Raw genomic sequence first — 20,864 nt, forward strand, 5'->3', positions numbered from 1 at the left:
ACAAAAGAAACTATGAAACAAACCTATTCTATACCAAAATACCTTTACTAATCTGAAAAGAAATTTCCAATCGGCCCGGCATGGCCAGGTGGTTAAGGCACTCAATTCGTAATCCGAGAGTCGCGGGTTCAAATGCCCGTCACGCCAAACATGATCGCCCTTTCAGCCGTGGGGGCGTTATAATGTGACGGTCCATTCAACTATTCGTTGGTAAAAGAGTATCCCAAGAGTTGGCGGTGGGTGGTGATGACTAGCTGCCTTCCCTCTAGTCTTACACTGCTAAATTAGGGACGGCTAGTGCAATTAGTCCTCGTGTAGCTTTGCATGAAATTCATAAACAAACAAGCAATCTCCAGTCATGTAATTTCGTTGTTCGACACTCTATGCGTTCCTATGTCTGTGTAAACTACGTGTACCAGATAAAAACATGAGCTTGTGAAAATGTTGTACATTTGCAATAAAGTTTTGTTTACTGCCTATATAAGACGACTTCAACTTTTATGACCGAAGATATTTGTCCTTTTGGTTTTCAAACAGTTTCCTAATTAATTAACACAAAACTTACTTCTGTGAATATTAAAATATTTCGTTTTTAAGAGGGCAACACTTTTTTATCATCATTATTGAAGGCAATTGTCTCAAACTCATGTAATAAAAAATATTTATTTAATCATTTTGTTTTACAGCAGCATGTTTTTTGTGTTTTTTACGACATATAACGTCATAAAAATATACATCTTTATGTTAGGTTGTTCAAAAAATAAAGGCGGATTTAAAATTTAATTGTAACGAGAAATAAAAAATTCAAAAGCAAGTTTATTAATTAAAATAGGAATCTAGTGAAACTATAAACTTTTGCGAATGAGAAATAAGATTATTTATGCAATGACGGTAAAACTCTGAAGTCCTACAACCCAAAAATTCTTTAAAGCTATTCTCTGCTACTGCTCTGTTGTTGAACTTTTTTCCGAGAAAAGTCTCCCACTGGTACAGCGGTAAGTCTACGGATTTACAACGCTAATATCAGGGGCTCTATTCACCTAGGTGGACTCAGGAAATAGCCCGATATGGCGTTGCTATAAGAAAACATACACACACTTGTCCTGTAAAAACTTGTCCAAATGCTTGAAAAAAAAAAGTTAGTCAGTGGGTGACAGATCTGGGAAGTAAGGAGAATGAGGCAATGTTTCCTATCCAATTTTGATGAGTTTATGGAGCGTCATTTAAGCAACGTGTGGTCAAGCATTATTATGAAGAAAGATTGGTCCTCTTCGATTGACTAACGTTAGCATATTTTCGACGCAGCTTTCTAAGAATTTGTTCCAATTCTTGACAGTAAACCTCTGTAGTGATATTATAGCTCCGGTTAAGTAAGTTGTAATGGATAATAGTAGCCACAGATCACTATAATCTTCCGTTGGTACAACTTTGACTTTGGGAAGTGTTTTGGAACCTTGTCACGGTTAAGCCATTTAGCAGATTGCTTTCTGTTGTTGTAAAGGATCCATTTTTCATCGCAAGTGAAAATTAGATCAAGAAATGAGTAATTTATGTTGCGAAAACTCAACATAAAGCATAGTTCAAAACGGCAATTTTTCTGATTTTCACTGAGTTCATGTGGAACCCACATATAAAGCTTTTTCACTTTTTCAATTTGCTCGAGATGGTCCAAAATTGTGGAAATGCCAACAACCAATCCTGTGCCATTTATCAAACAGTTTGGCAAGGGATTATTTCCATAATGCTCTCAATTGGTCATTTCTAACAGCAGAAGGATGTCCTCAGTCCTTCTTGTCTTCAAGACACATCTCCATTAAGATACTTTTGGAACCAATGCTGTCCTGTACGTTCGGAGGTGGCTCCTTCGCCCCATGCTTGGTTGAGATAGTAAGCTGTTTTCAAAGCATCATGGCAAAATCTGAATTTATGCAGAAAAATGATGTGCAACTTTTTTTTTCATCATTAATTGTAAGGGCCTGAAATATTGGAAATAAAGCTTTAGAAAAGAATAAAAGTACTAACGAATAGAAAGAAGCTTTAGTTTTTCAATGGTAAATATGAAGTCGTGAAAAAGACAAGTTTCTTATCCATATAAATGACTAAAATTTTAGTATAAAAATTCGCCATTATTTTTCGAACATCCTAATAGTTTATTTGACAGATTATCAAAACACTATATTTAGAGTTAGACTAATATTATTATCAAAACGCTATAATTACAGTTAGACTTATATTATTATCAAAACACTATATTTACAGTTAGACTAATATTATTATTGTCGGTTCAAAAATAACTATTAAGATCAACATTGTAACAAATACATGGATATAGTATTATCTAATTACATCACAGCTGTTACCTGTTACTTACAATGACGAGAACTCTATACTGTAAGACTTAAGATTTAAAAATGTAAAATAATTTCCAAACTGTGTGGTGAATCCAGTTATTTTGTGTTATTCAGGTATTTGTTTTTCACTTCATTCATTTTTCTTGTTCTTTTATTTTGTATCAAACAATTGTTATCTTCTATTAATGTGCAAAGTACACCAAGTGTTATATAGAATCAAGGATGAAGTGGTTCCGTTTCTTCCTTGGATCTGTCAGCTTCGGCCTCTGGTGAGCTATTGAGACTGCAACAAATTGTGACCAATTTTAAGCATTTTTTGTTTCTTTTCTTACAACACACGATTATTGCTGTCAATAAAGATAGAATTATGAAGCAGCCAGCGAGATGCCACATGAATATCAACGAAACCCATAATTCGTTTGTTGTAGGAAGAGGCGACCCTCCAATAAAATTTCCAAAAACGGGTTTAAACAGAACGCCCACCTGAATAAACCATGTTCCTTGGATCATGGTGAAGTAGGATCTGAAGAATCGAACTGGAATGTGAGAGGGATATTTCATTTCTGCCAATGTGGAAATGATGCAAAAGGTAATGACCACAATCAAGAAAACGTGCATTTTTTTACCTATGTCCGTCAGTTGACTTAAACTCAAGATAAAATAAAGCTCTTCAACTCCGAAGGCAAGGGACAAAACGAAGAGATCGGTTCCCTCTGGAAACAAAATACGATAATGGCAAAGAATGTCTACAACACCTGAAAGAACGAAAAATCCATACACTGTAGCATGTTGCAGGTCCACCATATTCTCCAAATGACCTCCAGGGATAGCAGCATAGAGCTCTTCCACGGCTCCGAGAGATGCACAAATAATTTTCAAGATTCCTTCAAATGGACATGAACGTATTCGAACACACAAGGACATCTTACCACGTGACTCGTGTTCATCGATGCTTCTAGAAGATGTATGATCCCCGTGTTCTTTCAAGTCCCTGTGATATCCAAAAGTCCATCGACGGATTCTGTTCTGGTGCTTTTGGTTACCTTGCAAGAAAGCGGCAGTGTGAAGAATTCGATAGAAAGCAAAAACAAAAAAAAATATTCCGGGTAGCACGTGAACGTACCGTTGAAAAGTCATTATCATACCTATTAATTAAAGCAATTACAAAAATAACAGATTAGCTTACTGTCACAATTCACGGGAAAGCTCAATTTTCGTAGTTTAAGAATGCATACGGTTCACGATTTTAGTTTCTGATTCGAGTTACAATTGAAAAGATTCAACATCAAAGTTCAAAGAACCAAACAAGTCACATTTTACTGAATTAAAACCGCAGATTGATGTAAAAATAAAAAGTCTAAGCGGCTGTATATTTTCCAGTGACTCCAGAATGTTTTAAACGCTTATTTGAGTAATTTAAGGAAATTCGTTTCTTGGGTTTTGTCCCAACGAGACGATGACCTGTTGGAATAAAAAAATCAATCAATTTAGAGAATTTAATGATTAATCAATTTTTAAATCTTGACCAGTTCAAACTTTTGTTTAAAACATTAAGTCTGATAGTACATTATTGTACAAAATGATTGATTTATTTAAAGATCTAACACTAGAGGCTAGAGTTGGGCTCCAGTTTACAGTCAGCAATGTGTAGATGCTTAAATGGCTCTGAGCTCCGGTTTACAGTCAACAGTAAGAAGATGCTTAAAGGGCTCTGAGCTCTGGTTTACAATCAATTAACAGGGTCTAGATTCTTAAAGGATTCTGCTTTGAACACCATCCGTTGTCGTCATTTTTAACACCTAAGTTATTTTTGACTGAAATATCATTTGTTCACTTGATAGACGTGAGATCAAAGTTTTGATCAAGTTTTCGTCACTTTGAGGTTCCCACTTGGACACTGAAAAGAGGGAAAACAAACAGCGAACAACGTTATCATACGTTTGTTTCGTTTGTTAGTAGTTAAGTACAAAGCTACACAATGGGCTACTTGTGCTGTGCCTACCACGAGTAACGAAACCTAATTTCTAGCGTTATAAATTCTGGATTCACCGTTGTGCCTGTTGGGTTGGGTCACAATTATAAGATGTTACATGCATGTTTAATAGATCAGTGTTATTAAAGATTACTTTCAACTTTCAAAATGAAAGCTGTCTATTATTTAAAGTAAAGCTGCCCCCAAAATGAAGCGAAGAAATAATGTTAAATAACTTTTGGGTGAATTTTTCAATCTATATTGTGATTTTTTTTTTGCAAAATAAACTGTCAGTGAAACCTGTGAAAGCGGCTATAATTATTTTGTGATAAAATTTGTTTTATATAAAAAAGGTACAATTTAAAAAAAATAGCACTATACCAATCATGAAGAATAAGCCAATCAAAACTTATTAAAATATTAAACATATCTAGACTCATTAAGGCTTATTAAACACTGACTTGTGTGAGACGAAAGATGAATCTGAAATGATATTTTGTGCATACATTTGATTTCGAATTAAGTGAAATGTGAAGAATAGAAGCAGTTTGTTTGTCTTTGTTGGTGTTTTTTTTCATCTGTTTATTTTTGTTAATCAGTAAGTATTATTGAAAATAAGAATAGGGTTCATTCCCGAAAATAAGAGCAAAAAAAGTTATATGTATAGAAGTACTACTACTGATTTCGATAAGTTTTATCAGCAATAGTTAATTTTTATCACAGAGACATTGTGCAATTCTTTGATAACTCATGCCTATTCGGTTAGTTAAATGATGAATTTTTTCAATCATTCTATTCATGACTCGATTATAATAACCGTACATTTTCATGTCAAAAATTATGAAACCACAAATTCTTCATAATTTTTACTTCATAAAACTGACAAATCTCCAAACCGTGGCCCGGCTTAGAGATGGCGCTGACAGTATGTTAGTATAGTGCGTGTTTTTAAGCGAAATGGCCTATTAGTGCTCCACCTACCTCGGGTATCGAACCATGAATTTTAAGACTTACCGCTAACTTAAGGGAAATTATTACTGTGGTTATATTATTAATGGGCATTTAACATTGATCGCCTCTTTCTAATTCCCTGGGAATTCTCTCCATCTTTCATAGACGTTGTTTGCCCTTTGGTTGAGTTTCTAGCGGGTCAGGTGTTGCCATCGTGTTAGCGTGTCCGAACTTGTGTCCTTGGTTTAATGGTTTATGTTGCGTTATAAGAGTGACGGATCATATACTAGTATTCAATCAGACAAGAGTAACCTAATTCATCGGTTTAATGGCCCTCGTAATATGAAGGTTGCAGGTTCGATTCCCCGTCACACTAAACAAGGTCGATCTTTTAGCCGTAGAGGCGTTATAATGTTTCAGTCACTCCTACTATTAGTTGATATAAGAGTAGCCCAAGAATTGAATGTGGGTGGTGATGAGTAGCTGCGTTTCCTCTAGTCTTACCCTGCTAAATTAGGGTCAACTAGCGCAGATAGTCTTCGTGTAATTTTGAGCGAAATTCAAAACAAACAAGCAAAGCTATCAGTTCACATTTAGGCACAGGCAGCCCTAGTGCAGCTTTACGCGAAAACGTAAGCACCTTTGGTACAACCAATAGTTATCTTATCGTCTGTTGTAATTTCTCGGCTACACTATTTATATAAAACATATTAACTTAGAATGAGAAAGATGGGGAGCTATTTTGTGTAAGGTCGCCTAATCTTTCACTTTTATACTTTTATTAGTCAGTCGCTGACCAGCGGTTAGTTTTCACCTTAACAATGCTTGAACCCGGGGTTCAGTTTTAATGGTGAACAGTCAGTTATGTAGCTTTGCTCTACAAACAAAATAATGGTTACTCTTATTAAACAACATAAATAACTTATTTATTTTAGACAGTAACATTAATCCTCAAACATTACACAGCCCTGTTCTTCACTACTTATGTCAAACTGTGCTGATCTCGGAGTTGAAATCTCTTTAAAAACAATAAAACTGGAAGGAGAGACCATTCACTTACTTTGAATTTATTCTATGTCGGCTTCTCACAGCGTTAAATCATCTTATGTCATAGCATTATAAAACCGTCGAGTTAGAATAAAACTTGAGTTTGTATTCATTGTAACCAGGACAAACCCCATCGAAACAGCAGCGTTTCGTTTAAATCATCACAAAGTTTCTACGTGTAGATGTTTTCAGTAAAAAACAATACATCAACACGTAGATATACGTACAGTCCAAATTAACAACTTCTACTTTTTCACCAGGAGCTAGCTATAAGAAAAACACGGCCCTTTTGTGCAAGTTCGTGTCGTACTGATTACCGCACCTAAGACGACACGAACACCTGTATCAGTTTCAAAGGTTGCTAAAAACGTCTACTAAACATTATGATATAATGATAAGTACTTAGACTAATTTGAGCGAAACTAGGCGAGCTATGACGTTGTCTGATGTTTATAAGGCTTTAATTAAAATTTGTCTTGTTTTTGTTTCTAATACCGCTAAGTTTTCAGGTTTTATAAAATATTATATATACACACAAATTCTGTTGTTGTTGTTTTTCACAACATTGTAGCCAATCAATAAGTAAACAGACGCGATATTAGCTAACTAGTTTAAAATACAAAATCTCTATATACAAAAACAACTGATTCAAAAAGGAATATATTGCAAAAACGGCTCGTTTGGGTTGAGAAAATATTTTACATAGAAGAGCGAAACAACTTAAACCCAAAATAAACCAATATAAAGGAACGCCTTTATACCTATATTAATATAATAAAATAAAATAAAATTGTATATTCAAACATCTAATACCGCCCTCTACATTCCGACACTCAGTTACACAACCCCTTTCAAACATGTGGTAAGCCTCCGGTCAGTTACCTCTTTCTTTGTGAACCTGACGATGACCGAAGAAGGTCGAAACGTTGTTCGCTCTTCTATGTAAAATATTTTCTCAACCCAAACGAGCCGTTTTTGCATATATATTTCTCAACAAGTGGGTTTCTCGACATCACTGATTCAAAAAGGCTTACAATGTCGAGAGCTGCTAGCTTTACCTGTACTATGTCTCTAAAACTCAACCCAATACCGTCGAAGCCCACACCCACATCAAAATTTTAAACTTATTTTTCTAAATAATTTTTGGACTAATTTTTTTGCGGGTTCATGACTTTTTATTACAAGATATATAATAACACGTGATTAAAAACTTCTAAACGTCAACACTACGAATATTGTAATTAATTCTATTAAGCAAAAACGCACGTGGACAACAATAATATAGAGCTGTGTGCTAGCAAGTCAGTAACGTGAGTGTTAAATCAGTGTTTTGTTTATTTTCCAAGAGATTAAGCTAGCTTTCAGTTTATTTGGTTATTTATTTACAAGATCACATCTTGATATCTTTGATTTATTCTGCTTTTTTAGCAAAATATCTCTCAGAATCTCTGATTTATTTTGATTTTTAGCAAATAATTTGTAAGTATCCTTGATTTATTCAGAAAAAAAACTTTCAGAATCTCTATATATGCAAAAACGGCTCGTTTGGGTTGAGAAAATATTTTATATAGAAGAGCGAACAACGTTTCGACCTTCTATGTAAAATATTTTCTCAACCCAAACGAGCCGTTTTTGCATATATATTTCTCTACAAGTGGGTTTTCTCGACATCACTGATTATTATTTCAGAATCTCTGATTTATTCTTATTTTCAACAAAATAAAGCCACGACTTAGGATCTCTAACTTTTGAAAGGGAAAAAGCATCTCTCAGGATCTCTAACTTTTAAAAGAGAAAAACATCTCTCAGGATCTCTAACTTTTAAAAGAGAAAAACATCCCTCAGGATCTCTAACTTTTAAAAGAGAAAAACATCCGTCAGGATCTCTAACTTTTAAAAGGGAAAAAAATCTCTCAGTATCTCTAGCTTTTAAAAGGGAAAAAACATCTCTCAGGATCTCTAACTTTTAAAAGGGAAAAAAACATTTCTCAGGATCTCTAACTTTTAAAAGAGAAAAACATCTCTCAGGATCTCTAACTTATTCCGAGTTTTATAATTAAAATTAAATTAAAACTATCAGAATTAACGTAACGGTTTTAGAGATTCGGTTTTATTTTGAATTTCGCGCAAAGCTACACGAGGGCTATCTGTGCTATCCATCCCTAGTCTAGCAGTGTAAGACTAGAGGGAAGGCAGCCAGTCATCACCACCCACCGCCAACTCTTGGGATACTCTTTTACCAAAGAGTAGTGGAATTGACCGTCACATTATAACGCTCCCACGGCTGAAAGAGCGAGCATATTTGATGCGACTGGGATTCGAATCCGCGACCCTCTGATTAGGAGCCCTAACCCACCTGGCCATGCTGGGCTAGTCACAATGGACTATCTGCTCTATCTATCGTGGGAAGTCAAACCCTAGACTTTAGCGTTGTAAGTTCATAAACTTACCACTGCTTCCTAATCAGTAGAATCCCTTCTAAACAAAACACAAGCTATGACTTTACGGTCATATTATCAATTAAATATTGATTCCCACAACGTCTCCAAAATGAAATGAGTTAACTTTAGTAATATTAATAGATTAGATGAAAAATAGAAAAAAAAAATGTACTGTATTTGTATTTATGGTAAAGCTACTAAGAAAATCTGTTGCCGCCCCTAATTTTGAACAACTAACCAAGGGAGGAGGTGGCTATTCAGCAGCTTCCCAAAAGTTACATTCAGGGACTGACTTTTACACTTGTAATGTACGCACTAAATAGAATGGTGAGAACATTTTACGTTATTGTAAAGACTTAAAACAAGCTCGTCAGCTTCAACATTCAGAACTCTAAAATAAGGTCAACCCTCCACCCCTCCACACACACAGAAAGAGTGAAATAGCATTTAATGAAATCTATTTAAATTTATGTTTCTTAGTAACAACCAAAGTACACACAGTAAACTTTCTTGAATCAACTTAGAATAATTTATTGTTAAGGGATGTTTTCTGTATCAGCTTAGAACTATTAATTGTAAACGTATATTCACTGAGTAAATTTAAAATCACTGATGGTGAACAAATAAAATGTTCCCTCGAGTCAACTTAGAATCGCTGATGAAGAACAGATGTTCCTCGAGGTAGCTAAGCATCGCTGATGGTGAACAAATGTTCCTCGTGTCAACTTAGAATCGCTGATGAAGAACAAATGTTCCTTGAGTTAGCCTAAAATCGTTGATGGTGAACAACTGGTCCTTGAGTTAGCTAAGCATCGCTGATGGTGAACAAATGTTCCTTAAGGTAGCTTAGAATCGTTGATAATGAACAACTGTTCCTTGAGTTAGCTTAGAATCACTGATGTTGAACAGATGTTCCTTGAGTTAGCTTAGCATCACTGATGGAGAACAAATGTCCCTTAAGTTAGCTTAGAATCGTTGATGGTGAACAACTGTTCCTTGAGTTAGCTAAGCATCGCTGATGGTGAACAAATGTTCCTTAAGGTAGCTTAGAATCGTTGATAGTGAACAACTGTTCCTTGAGTTAGCTTAGAATCACTGATGTGAACAGCTTATGATCTCTGGCCATCACTGGATCTTGAAGAAAATCGTGTTTACGATGAATGTTTGAGAAAGAAGCAAAAGTAACGAAACATTGATGAATTAGCACCAAATAAATCTGGTAGTTTTGAGACCATATTCACAGTCAAGAGTTCCTGTGGAATATCGTTTTATGACAACCACAACACTCAATTATTAGAAATCAGAGAGAGTTAAGTTCAAAACTAATTTAAGAACGATTCATATTTTACAAGAACTCCTGAGCTAATAAGAAAAGTTGCTATCTAAAAAATGAAAAAATAAAACGTAGTTAGGTAAGTTGCAAGATGAAAAAGGATTTATTAACGTACAGTATATTTAAAGCAAAATAGTTCATCGAAATTGATGTTTCTGGGAGACAAAAAGGCTTGAGATATAGAAACAACTTAAAGAACAGTTAAGTATTATACCAAATTGTAAGTATCAAAATGGCACTAGCCAAGGTTAAACTATACACCTCCAAGGTAACAGTAATTTTATACTATCAGTATAACTTAGAACTTCCTCTCACCACTACAAAAATACTCATATATGACAGTCGTAAAGAAATGGCACATAGACAAAACAATACATAGGATTTAACATAACTATCCAATGAAAAAAATAGATATCCAAGTAATGCAATAAATAGTGAGACTTCGAGTTGAATTAATGTGTCCACTATATCGGATATCCTATGGTTTGAATTAGAACTCTTAAAACTATATACCATATTGAATACATACCATATGAGAATTAACTTAAAGGCTTCTATAGGGCTTAATTTAATTTGTTTGAATTCGTGCAAAACTGCACAAAGGCTATCTGCGCTAGTTATCTCTAATTTAATAGTGATAGACTAGAAAGAGAACAGCTAATCATCATCAGACACTGCCAACTGTTAGGCTACTCTTTTACCAACGAATATGGGATTGATCGTCACATTATAACACCACCACTGCTGAATGGGCGATCATGTTTAGTGGGACAGAGATTCAAACCCGTGATTCGCAGATTGCGAGTCAAGCACCCTACCATCTAGTCGTTCCGGAACAGTTCTTGGCTTTAAAAAGAGTGTTTGCTAGAAACGTAACAAAGGAAATGAAATATAACCCTAATTTTCTTTTACCTCTAAAATCTAGCTTTTTATTTTATTACCTTCGCATTTTTATATTTATTTATCTATATACATAGGGAACTTAGCCAGAGATATGGGTATTCTTGAATATTAGATATATACCGAGGATTCCAGAAAGACATTTTTACTTCAAAAATGCAATAACAACAAGTTTTACATTAGGCAAGTTCTAACTTCAGTAATTTCAAAGTGTCGACTCATAGTATCGAATCATGTAGCTAAATTTGATTTCCCCAATCCTTAAGTAACCACCATCATCTGGTATTTGATTCCCCGCTCCGAAAGTAACCACCAAGTTCTCGTATATGGTTTTCCAATTCTGAAGTAACCACTACCACCTCGTATTTAGTTCCCTGATCCGAAAGTAGCCAGCACAACCTGATAATTGGTTCCCCGATCCTAAAATAGCTACTGCCATGCCACCTCGTACATGGTTCTCCAATGCAGAAGTAACTACCATCACCACGTATTTGGTTCCCCAATCCGAGAGTAATCACCACCATACTGTATTTGGTTCCCTGAGTCCTAGTAAGTCTCCTTTTTTGTCATGTGCTATTCCAAAAATGTACCTAAAGAAATTGTATCTGAACTCCGATAAGACTGAATTTTCATTTGAAGTACAATCATTAGTTATCAGGTTTATGGCTGACAACAACTCAGGCTATTGATCATTTTCTGCACAATGACAATGACATCTTGTGAAGATTTCTAGAACTACTTCACTTAAGCCACTGCAGTGTGAGAGATGCTTTGTTACAACTCACTTTATTCCTAGCTGTCCCAACAAGCCAATCTGATCACAGTTTTGACCCATATTCATGCACACATCTGGACTAAACTCCATCTGTAACATTTGTCAACTTATTTTTACAAGTGTCACAAATCCTCAAATCTAATAACACAAATATAGTAGCTTCAGTTGGTAACTCTGGTCTGATTACACCTCCACTTCACTTTTTCTCCCCCACTTCCAATGATTGAAGACATACTATATTCCTTTACCATTAGCCTTCAGAACATCCAATCATATCAGAAAGTCTTTGTCCTGGATAGTATTAACTGTGCTGCCAAGGCAATATTTAAATCTCAAATGCAAACACTTATTTCATTCTTAGTTCACACTTTCATTTTCGTCACTTATTGGAACCAGAAGATCTGGCATGAATATGGACATATAACATTTTATTTTTCACTTACCTTCTACCATTTGGACCACTACTTGGTGAGGTCGCTTATATTTGCATTCTCAAACCTTCTCAAACAGCAACATTATTCAGATACAATTGTTATTGCTCTGGTCATCAAGTGGATATTGCCCGAAGTAAAGTGGCTATATGCAATCATGCTAAATTCCTTTAGAATAATATTTTTCTCCAGAATACTTTTTTAAAAATATATCCAAGTTATGATTTACTTGCTATAATCTAGGATTACCAGTTTTGTTATATTATGTTTTGGTGCTGAAGTAAATATTCTTCTTTCTACTTCCTTTTTTTGCAGTTACATCATTCTGAAGACATCATTTATCGTAGTCGGTCTCGCTGAAAACTTGTTTAATTTCAGGGCACCAAGTCCACTCTCTTCCTTTAGCTGACCCAAGTCCAGTTCTACTCCAGTTTTTGTGTTAGCTCTAGATAATCTTTCCTCTCCTTTTACCATCAGTATGATGTTTCTGTTAGAGAGTAAGTAACAGCTTCCCATCAAATTTTAACTGAGAAGTTTTCGTACTCTTGATGCAAGCAGATTTTTTGTCATTCCTCATGTAGTCCCACTTTAAGACTTAACTTCTCTATACTCTTGATTAGGCCCAGAAGTGTAATCTCTGACAGTTTATTTAAACTTTATGCTGCAGACCTTATCAACTACTATTGACTCATCATGCGTTAGATGTATTACCGTTTTCTTGACATGTTATTGAATTTTCAGCACTCTAAGAATTATTTTTAAATCTAAACAACATAGTCTGCAATGGACAGTTTGTAAGGAAGCGTCACTAGTCGTTTCACTTGTTTAACACTCTATCAACTCATTATTCCCCAATATTAGAATAAATTTGTTTACTGATAAGCGAAGTAGAACTCACAATATTATTGTTGATATAGTAATTCTATTACTTCCTTAAGAGAGCGGATATATTTGCCTCCTTTCTGAAATTGCACTATCTTACTTCTGATAAACATTTGCTAGACCATAAAGATATTACACTGATCCCTCATTCCCAGAAATTACAACCTCATCAATTGGAGAATTGTTTTTTTTCTACACCCATTAAGGCTCGGCATAACTCGACTCACAGTCTTTCAGCCATAGGGATGTTATAATGTGTCAGTTAATTCCACTATTCGTTAGTAAAAAGAGTAGTCCAAGAGTGATGGGGTGGTGATGACTAGCTATCTTCCCTCTAGTCTTTCACTGCTAAATTGGTAACTGCCAGCTCAAGTAGCCCTTGTGTAGCTTTGAGCAAAATTTCAAATATACCTATTACTGTTCATGGTATCCGACTGGCTCTCAGTAACAAATACAACACTGCCTTTGGTACAAATGATATGACATATTTACATCCCTCCTGTGCAATTTGTTGTTCTCTTGGCGACATTTTAGAACTTTATATTTTGCACAAAGTTAGATGCTGTCACGTATTGTAATGATTTATCTAGGACAAGTTTCTGATGTATTATGCTACGTACGCTACGTGTTACGTTTTCAAGTGACCGGAAATTTTAATTTTAATTTAGATAGTAATTGAATGTCGGTATGTATGAAATTTGTGAAATTTGCCAATAAGATTGATACACAATTTTCTTAACATAAATATATTTTAATATACAAAAAATACAATTTATGATGACGGTTATTACAAATATATATTATAAATATAATATATTATAACTTATATACAAATATTTTACAAAATACAAACAATATTCAGTCTTCTATCTGGTCTGGAACTGAATATTTTGTCGATAATCCAGCTCCACGATGAGCGAAATAATTTTATGTTGATACACAGAAACACTTCATTTGACAGGAATACTAACTATCTCTATTCTTGTTTGGATTTACAAACTTGTTTTTCACAGAAGAAGATAGATACTAACGTCCGAAGTTAATTCTCCTAGTTTAAACAGTTCGTAATGTTCGAAATCTATAAACGTTCTTGGTCAAATATCTCTAGTTTTCCGATTAATAAGCGCTTGTCACAGTTCTAACTTTCGAGGCTTATAGTGTACTGACTCTAGCCGACCAACAATATTCTATCTTTTTCTCAACGCGTCGGTTTATATACTTTAAGTCGAGATTCTCAAACGTTCAACAATATTCGAAGACACGCTGGTATTTTCTTAAAATATATATTGTTGGTTCTTATTTTCCAGAATATTCTACATATCTATATACCAAGCGGGAGTTGCGTGTTACACATTCAACAATATACGTCACATGCATCAAACTGAAACAAATTCAAATATTAAAATAAATATGTAACAGTAATTCCATTACGTATAACCTTCCAAGCATCTGCTGAATGTCAAACCAAAATGTCCTATCAGCTTTACTAGTGTTCTTAATAAAACTCTCAAAACAGTTCTTATTCACCGACTTTATATATCTTTCATAGACCATAATCTGCCCTGTACTCAAGCTAGCTTTCTCCCTCATCTTTCATCTCTGTATCAGTTTTAAAGTGTTCAGGCACCACTTTGAATCATTTTAACTCATATAAACTTATGTGTACAGTGAAGGTTTGAACAAGCTTTTGACTCCGTCTGACATAGTAGCCTCATCTATAAATACCACAATATAACACTTCTACTTACTTTTATCTGCTTTATACATTCCTTTTTTCTTAAGTAATAGCCAGTGATCTTTATTGAGGACATTCATTTTCCTTACTTTTCCTTAGTTGCAAAAGTTTTGCAGTACTCAGTTCTGTCACCTCTGCTTTATACATTATATCCCGCTGATTTTGTCATACCGATGTCTCAGGTTAAACTCTTTTAATAAACCAATGACATAGCTCTTGTTGCCACTTGCAATACAATAGTCATTCACAACAGAGTTTTATGGCAGTAGTCAATACCTTCTTGGTTTGGAGTCGCCACTGACACCTGTATCGTTAGTGCTAGCAAAACCAAAGCAATTTTTTGGACTACCCAACCATATCTTTGGCCCATTATTATGATATCAAAACTGAAAATATTTCTATATGACTCTGCATTAAAGTCAGATATCTTGGTGTCATATTTGATAAACACCTTATTTGAAAGGCCCACCTCTTGACCTTATCTGCTCCAATAATACGGAAACTCGCTGGTGTTTACATCAATCCCTCTTTCTATACTTGTTTAAATTCTTCATTCAACATTGTTTGATTTATGACCACCTGCGTGGAGCTGGGTCTTCCCTTTTCATCACAGACTATAAATTCTGGAGCACTACACACTTCAGATACCTTTCGACATGCAAATAATTAGTCCAAGTAAAGAACTTTATAATCATATATCTTTCTCATAGATTCTGGTACATCTCAAACATCCTCGATTTCAATATATTAATCACTGTTTCTGGACTCATAATGTCATATTTGGATATCTTCTCTCTCTCCCTATATGCCACAAAAGGAAACTATTACCATCAGTAGAACACTTGTTAAACTTTTATTGTATGTCCTTAGCATAAGATTATTCCCTGTAGAGCCTACAAAAGTATATACATTACGTATATTAACTGTCTTTATAAATTTGTGTTACTGATCTAATACCCTTCTTTGTCCTCTGTTAAAAGAAATCTGCACTCTCCACTTTCATGGCATATCCAATTTTATTTTCTACAAATCCATTTTAATCAGTTTTCACTTCCTTCTTCTTACATTGCCTGGTCAAAGAAAAAATATATCCACAACTGCCAAAAGCCACCATTAGCTCCAGGCAAAAATTGGTGTGTGCTCGTCCTTCCCAAAAATAGTTTATGAAGTGGTGCTGCATATAGTGTAGTTGACTGAAAGTGCAATGTAGCACTTAAAAGTTCCATATTTATATACATTACATATGCTTTTTGCTGCTATCACGGACACTTGATGAGCAGAGACTCCTAAAAAAATACCCTCATTCTTTCGGTAGGCTTGGATGTAAAGTTTTGCCGACCAGCAACCCTCTGGCTGAAATGAAATCGTATAATATTTATTTACTCAGACTTTTGTTATTCATCCTCCAGCTCAAAGAAGAAGTTTTAGCAATTGATGACAGGTCGCTTAATCATTAATTTGTGAGAAACGAAAGATAAAATTAAAATGTTATCTTTAATTGCTTCAAATCTGGAATCCAATGAGAAAAAGGAAAAGAAAGATGAGAAAACAACAACTTTAGTTTATGTGATTAGTATCACAAATGATCAGCCTTTTGGTTTCTAATGTCTCATCACCTTTTGACATTTAAACTATAATATTCACTAGTGTTCGTAAACACCCTGGCCTCACACCACTTCTTTTCTCTTGGAACTTTATTAGCTATTCAATATACTGGCATCTGTAGCTGAATATGGCTAGTTTTTGTTCTGCAGCTATGTATTTAAAGTGCTGACTCAGGAGTGTAGCACTTTTTATAGTGCAGACTCACCAACAATCCTTTTTCGAATTTAACTTTTTGTCGTGTCTTCTGCTAATGACAGAATAAAGGATGCTATAGAAATGGTCCTCACTTTAAACTATTAAAACTAAAACAGGGACAATCTATTTGGTAAAGAGTGAGTATGCAAGTAACAGAAAGGTTGTATGTTTTCTGATTATCATTTCCAAATGCAGAATGGCTTAACCTGAACCTTGGGGACTCTGACATTGTCTTTAGCATATCTATCGAATGAAGTGTGTTCAGGTTGACAATTGCAAAATTATACCTATTTATGGAACTATTTCAGTTAATATCGCATGGGATGTAGAAAAAAAGAGATGTCATTTTATTATGAGATAAGGACTACTAAACGTTTTTCTCAAATATATATATATATATATATATAAATTATTTTGTAAATGCTGGTGATTTCAGGTGATGTGGTTTGTAAATGAGTAAAATACCACATGTGCAAAATAATTAAAACAATATTAGGTAATTGAAACTTTAGATACTTAACAAAACAATACATTCGAAACTGGTAAAAGTTTAATAGAAGACGTTAAGAAATAATATTCCCACTTTTAGTAAACAAGCAAGTCTATATGAAATACATCTTCTAAACGTTTTAACAGCAACTCAGTGGTTCATCGTCAGTTGTCATCTCAGTTAATCCTTTACTTTACCACTGAACAACACCAGGGATATACTTGTCTATCAGGGTCTGGTAGTAAGGAAGAAGACTTTTCACATCTGGAATGTCTTTAGACTTGGAGTAAAGGTCGAATTTGCTGTGAATGATAACATACATGTATAAATAAATTATAAATTTATATCTATTTAATATTCTACTAAAAAACTGATGCTGCCAGATGGCGTAACCAGTATAGATAAACCAGATTAGTAGAGATTGTTTTCCTCTCTTACAGTCAAATAGAGTTGACAAAATGAACTTATTAGTACGAAACTCTCCCCTTCATGAACAATAACCAGATGCACCTTAATTGAAAATATTTTTGGTTTTACAGTAAAGGTTAAGTATGTTTATAAATTATTCTGGAAAAGTGTGTTTGCGTGTTTTTCTTATAGCAAAGCCATATCAGACTATCAGATATGACCACCAAGGATAATCGAACCTCTGATTTTAGCGTTGTAAATGCGAAGACTTACCGCTGTCCCAGTGAGAGACTTGGAAAAGTAAAATATGCACTCGAACCATATTTGAACTCCTGCTTCTATGTGCTGGAGACATGTTCCCCTTTTTAAGTGCCACAAGACTCATTCTCCATTTGACTGGGTTTTTTAGAAGAGAAAGTGTTAGAGTTTGACAGCTCGCCAAATGGCTAGAATTAACCAAAACCAGGATTACAATTTCCACTTTTGAAATATAAATGCATCTTGGCTTAATTTGTTTCTTTGAAAACTCACCTGAATTCCTTGACCCAAGGTAACATAGCCATGTCTTTGTTATTGCAGAGGTAATTATAATCTCCTGATGTGTGCCATGGGTAAAACGAATGAAATCGGATGATGTACAGAGCTTCATCTGGTAAAGAACTCTTATGATTTACCAAGACGTGGTACAGGTACTCATCGTGACCCCAGGACATCAGAACATTTTCTAACCCACATTTTTCAGTATACATGCCTATTTTGGTATTGTAACGGGTATCTTTCATGTCAAGATTTTCGTTAAATGTAATGTTTTGGTAAACTACAGAATCTGCAAAGTAACAGCCTAATGGATAAGTATCCCCTACTACAGCCCATTGAGGTTCGCCAAAGAGAATCATCACTTTTCCAAGATCGTGAATCAATCCAGTCAGATGAAACCAGTCGAGTTCCGGATGAGCCTTTCGGATTTTTTCAGCTGTCTGAAAACCATGGAAGTTGTTGGGAATATCCAAATCTGGGTCAGCTTCATCTACTACTCCATTCAGTTTTTCTAAAACTTCCATGATAGTCATCCCTCCCTTGTCGAATTTGGTCCAGGAAGCCTTCTAGTGAAAGGAACATCAAAAGATTAGACTTTACTACAATTTCCCCAAGTTATTAACATGCTCAAAAGAAATAAACACATGGGAACAATCAAACAGTTACAAATGCTCCCTCTACTGGAAAACACAGAGGGAAGTTATCCCATTTTATTACAATAACTGAAGATTTATCTTTATTTAGCATATGTGCATAAGTTTACCATCCTCATAATTCCTCTAATCTAGATACTGAAAGTATGAACTGTAATATATATACAACAAAACTGGAAAAATATTTGTTGAGTTCTAAATTTAGAATCTTCGTTTTTTTTTAAATAAGTTTGTTTTTTATTAATAACTTTGGTGATAAAACAGAAGACAGCTTAATTCAGAAACAATTTAATTTTAAAAATTAATCAATATTTTTATTTTGTGGTAAATTTTATGAGCTTGATTCTACGCTGTATGATCCCACACTTTGTCTCTACTTTAGGCTTAATATACCTACACTCACTACACTTATAAGGTTTCACGGTACACACTTCCTCATAACCTCCTTGCACCCACGTCACTAAAATCGGAATTGACGGACACTAATCGAACTATTCCATCTAAATAAATGCATCTTGTCTTTTATGACTTGCTATTTCGAGAAATGAAACGTGGCGTGATGTGACACATACTGATTTGAAGAAGGTTAGATGGTATAAGTTCCGGATTTGTTCCACGAAAACTACGGTGAAATATTATTCCAAAAATTTTAAGATTTAATACCTGTCAAAAATATAGTATAATATAATATAATATATTATAGTATAATCGGTGTAATTTGAAAAACATTCACGTGCTTCAATACGAAACATCATACTCACTCTATTGAGGGCAAATTCTACAGTTTGGTTTGTGTGCATTTTCTTATAGGTTTCCCGCACTCGTTTTTGAATGTAATCGCCCTGCTCAAAAATCATAGAAAAACATATAAATACAATTTTAGTTGTAGTTCATTGAAAAACATATAAGTGCAATTTTATCTGTAGCCTACAGAAAAAGCATATCAACAGAATTTCAGTTGCAGTTCTTTGAAGATCATATAAGTGCAATTTTTTATAATTCACTAAAAATCATATACGTATTTTTACTTTAGTTCATAGATAATCCTATAAGTACAATTTTAACTGTATTTTATTGAAAATTATATAAATATAATTTTATTTGTAGTTCATAGGAAAACATATACGATTTTATTTGTAGTTCATCAAAAAATCATATTAGCACAGTTTTATTTTTAATTCATTGAAAATCATGTAAGTACAGTTTTATTCTTAAACTAGTTATTTAAGATTTTCTTTTTGAATTACATTGAAATGAGCAGCTGGTATAACAATAATTATTGTTGTTAGATACCCGCAGTAGACAAAATGTATATAATTCATTGTGTAGCTTCGAGCGAAAAAACTACGTAACTAAACTTACTTTGTTCACATTATATTCCCTGAATTTTTTCTCCTTGTTTTCTGTGCAGCAAAGCTCAGAAGGATTAGACATAATAATTAGATCTTCCATAGTGAAGATGTAAAAGTTATACTGTGAAGAGAATTAAATACGTAGTTTACAGTCTAGCAAATATATACGTGTGACATAAAGTGGGAGGAGCAACGTGGTAATAGCATTCGAATGGTCAAGGGCAAAACTGTGAAATATTAGCAGCTCATCTCTGCACATATAGGTTTAAACGTAAAGAAAAAACAAAAGTTTCAGAAGAGGCACTTCGTCTCATATTTATATAGTCCTTTAACGCCCTCTACAGCACATCTAAAGATAACTTTGATGTGAGTTTCCAAACGAAAGAGAAAAATTATCCATAGCTGTGAACAAATCTTTATTTTTATTAAGCACAAAACTACACATTGCACTATTCGTGCTTTGCTCACTGCTGGTATCTAAAACCAATTTTTAGCGTTACAAATCCCCAGTCTCACACCTGAGTGATTAGGGAATCGTTTAACTAGTAAAAAATGTTGTTCTTTTTTATTCAGCTTGAATTTTTAGAAATTTGAGAGAACAAAAAACAAACAGATATTAACATCAGCTTTATAGACCTAGACATAAAAATTTAGTGTTTCATTGTTTTCGTTGAATATTTTACAATAGATCTGAATTAGTAAAGAACGGAAGTTACGAAAGTGTGTGAGCCAAACACTGTGTCTTTATCTTCAAAATTCATGTCTGTTGTGTTTTTTCATTTACTTTACGTTCCATTGACGTTATT

At 34.3% G+C, this 20,864-nt stretch overlaps 2 protein-coding genes across 3 annotated transcripts; both read right to left on the reverse strand.

Moving 5' to 3' along the window:
• Window positions 1-647: 647 nt before the first annotated feature.
• On the reverse strand, window positions 648-6,701 carry LOC143253743 (transmembrane protein 45B-like). The gene is made up of 2 exons (XM_076508059.1): window positions 6,335-6,701; window positions 648-3,812 (listed from the first exon to the last, which is right to left on the reverse strand). The coding sequence occupies exon 2, from the start codon at window positions 3,492-3,494 to the stop codon at window positions 2,568-2,570; it is 927 nt and encodes a 308-aa protein (XP_076364174.1). The 5' UTR covers window positions 3,495-3,812; window positions 6,335-6,701; the 3' UTR covers window positions 648-2,567.
• A 10,449-nt stretch (window positions 6,702-17,150) lies between these two features.
• LOC143253748 (inositol oxygenase-like) lies at window positions 17,151-20,339 on the reverse strand. 2 transcript variants are annotated; one of them, XM_076508061.1, is made up of 4 exons: window positions 20,069-20,339; window positions 19,468-19,551; window positions 18,048-18,619; window positions 17,151-17,410 (listed from the first exon to the last, which is right to left on the reverse strand). In XM_076508061.1, the coding sequence occupies exons 1-4, from the start codon at window positions 20,156-20,158 to the stop codon at window positions 17,302-17,304; spliced, it is 855 nt and encodes a 284-aa protein (XP_076364176.1). In that variant the 5' UTR covers window positions 20,159-20,339; the 3' UTR covers window positions 17,151-17,301. The 2 variants fall into 2 exon arrangements, with proteins under 2 accessions (XP_076364176.1, XP_076364178.1); XM_076508063.1 differs by having other exon boundaries at window positions 19,468-19,548; window positions 20,069-20,338.
• Between the last annotated feature and the right edge of the window lie 525 nt (window positions 20,340-20,864).

Source organism: Tachypleus tridentatus, chromosome 6 (genome assembly GCF_004210375.1).
Source record: "Tachypleus tridentatus isolate NWPU-2018 chromosome 6, ASM421037v1, whole genome shotgun sequence".
In the NCBI taxonomy this organism is placed as follows: domain Eukaryota; kingdom Metazoa; phylum Arthropoda; class Merostomata; order Xiphosura; family Limulidae; genus Tachypleus; species Tachypleus tridentatus.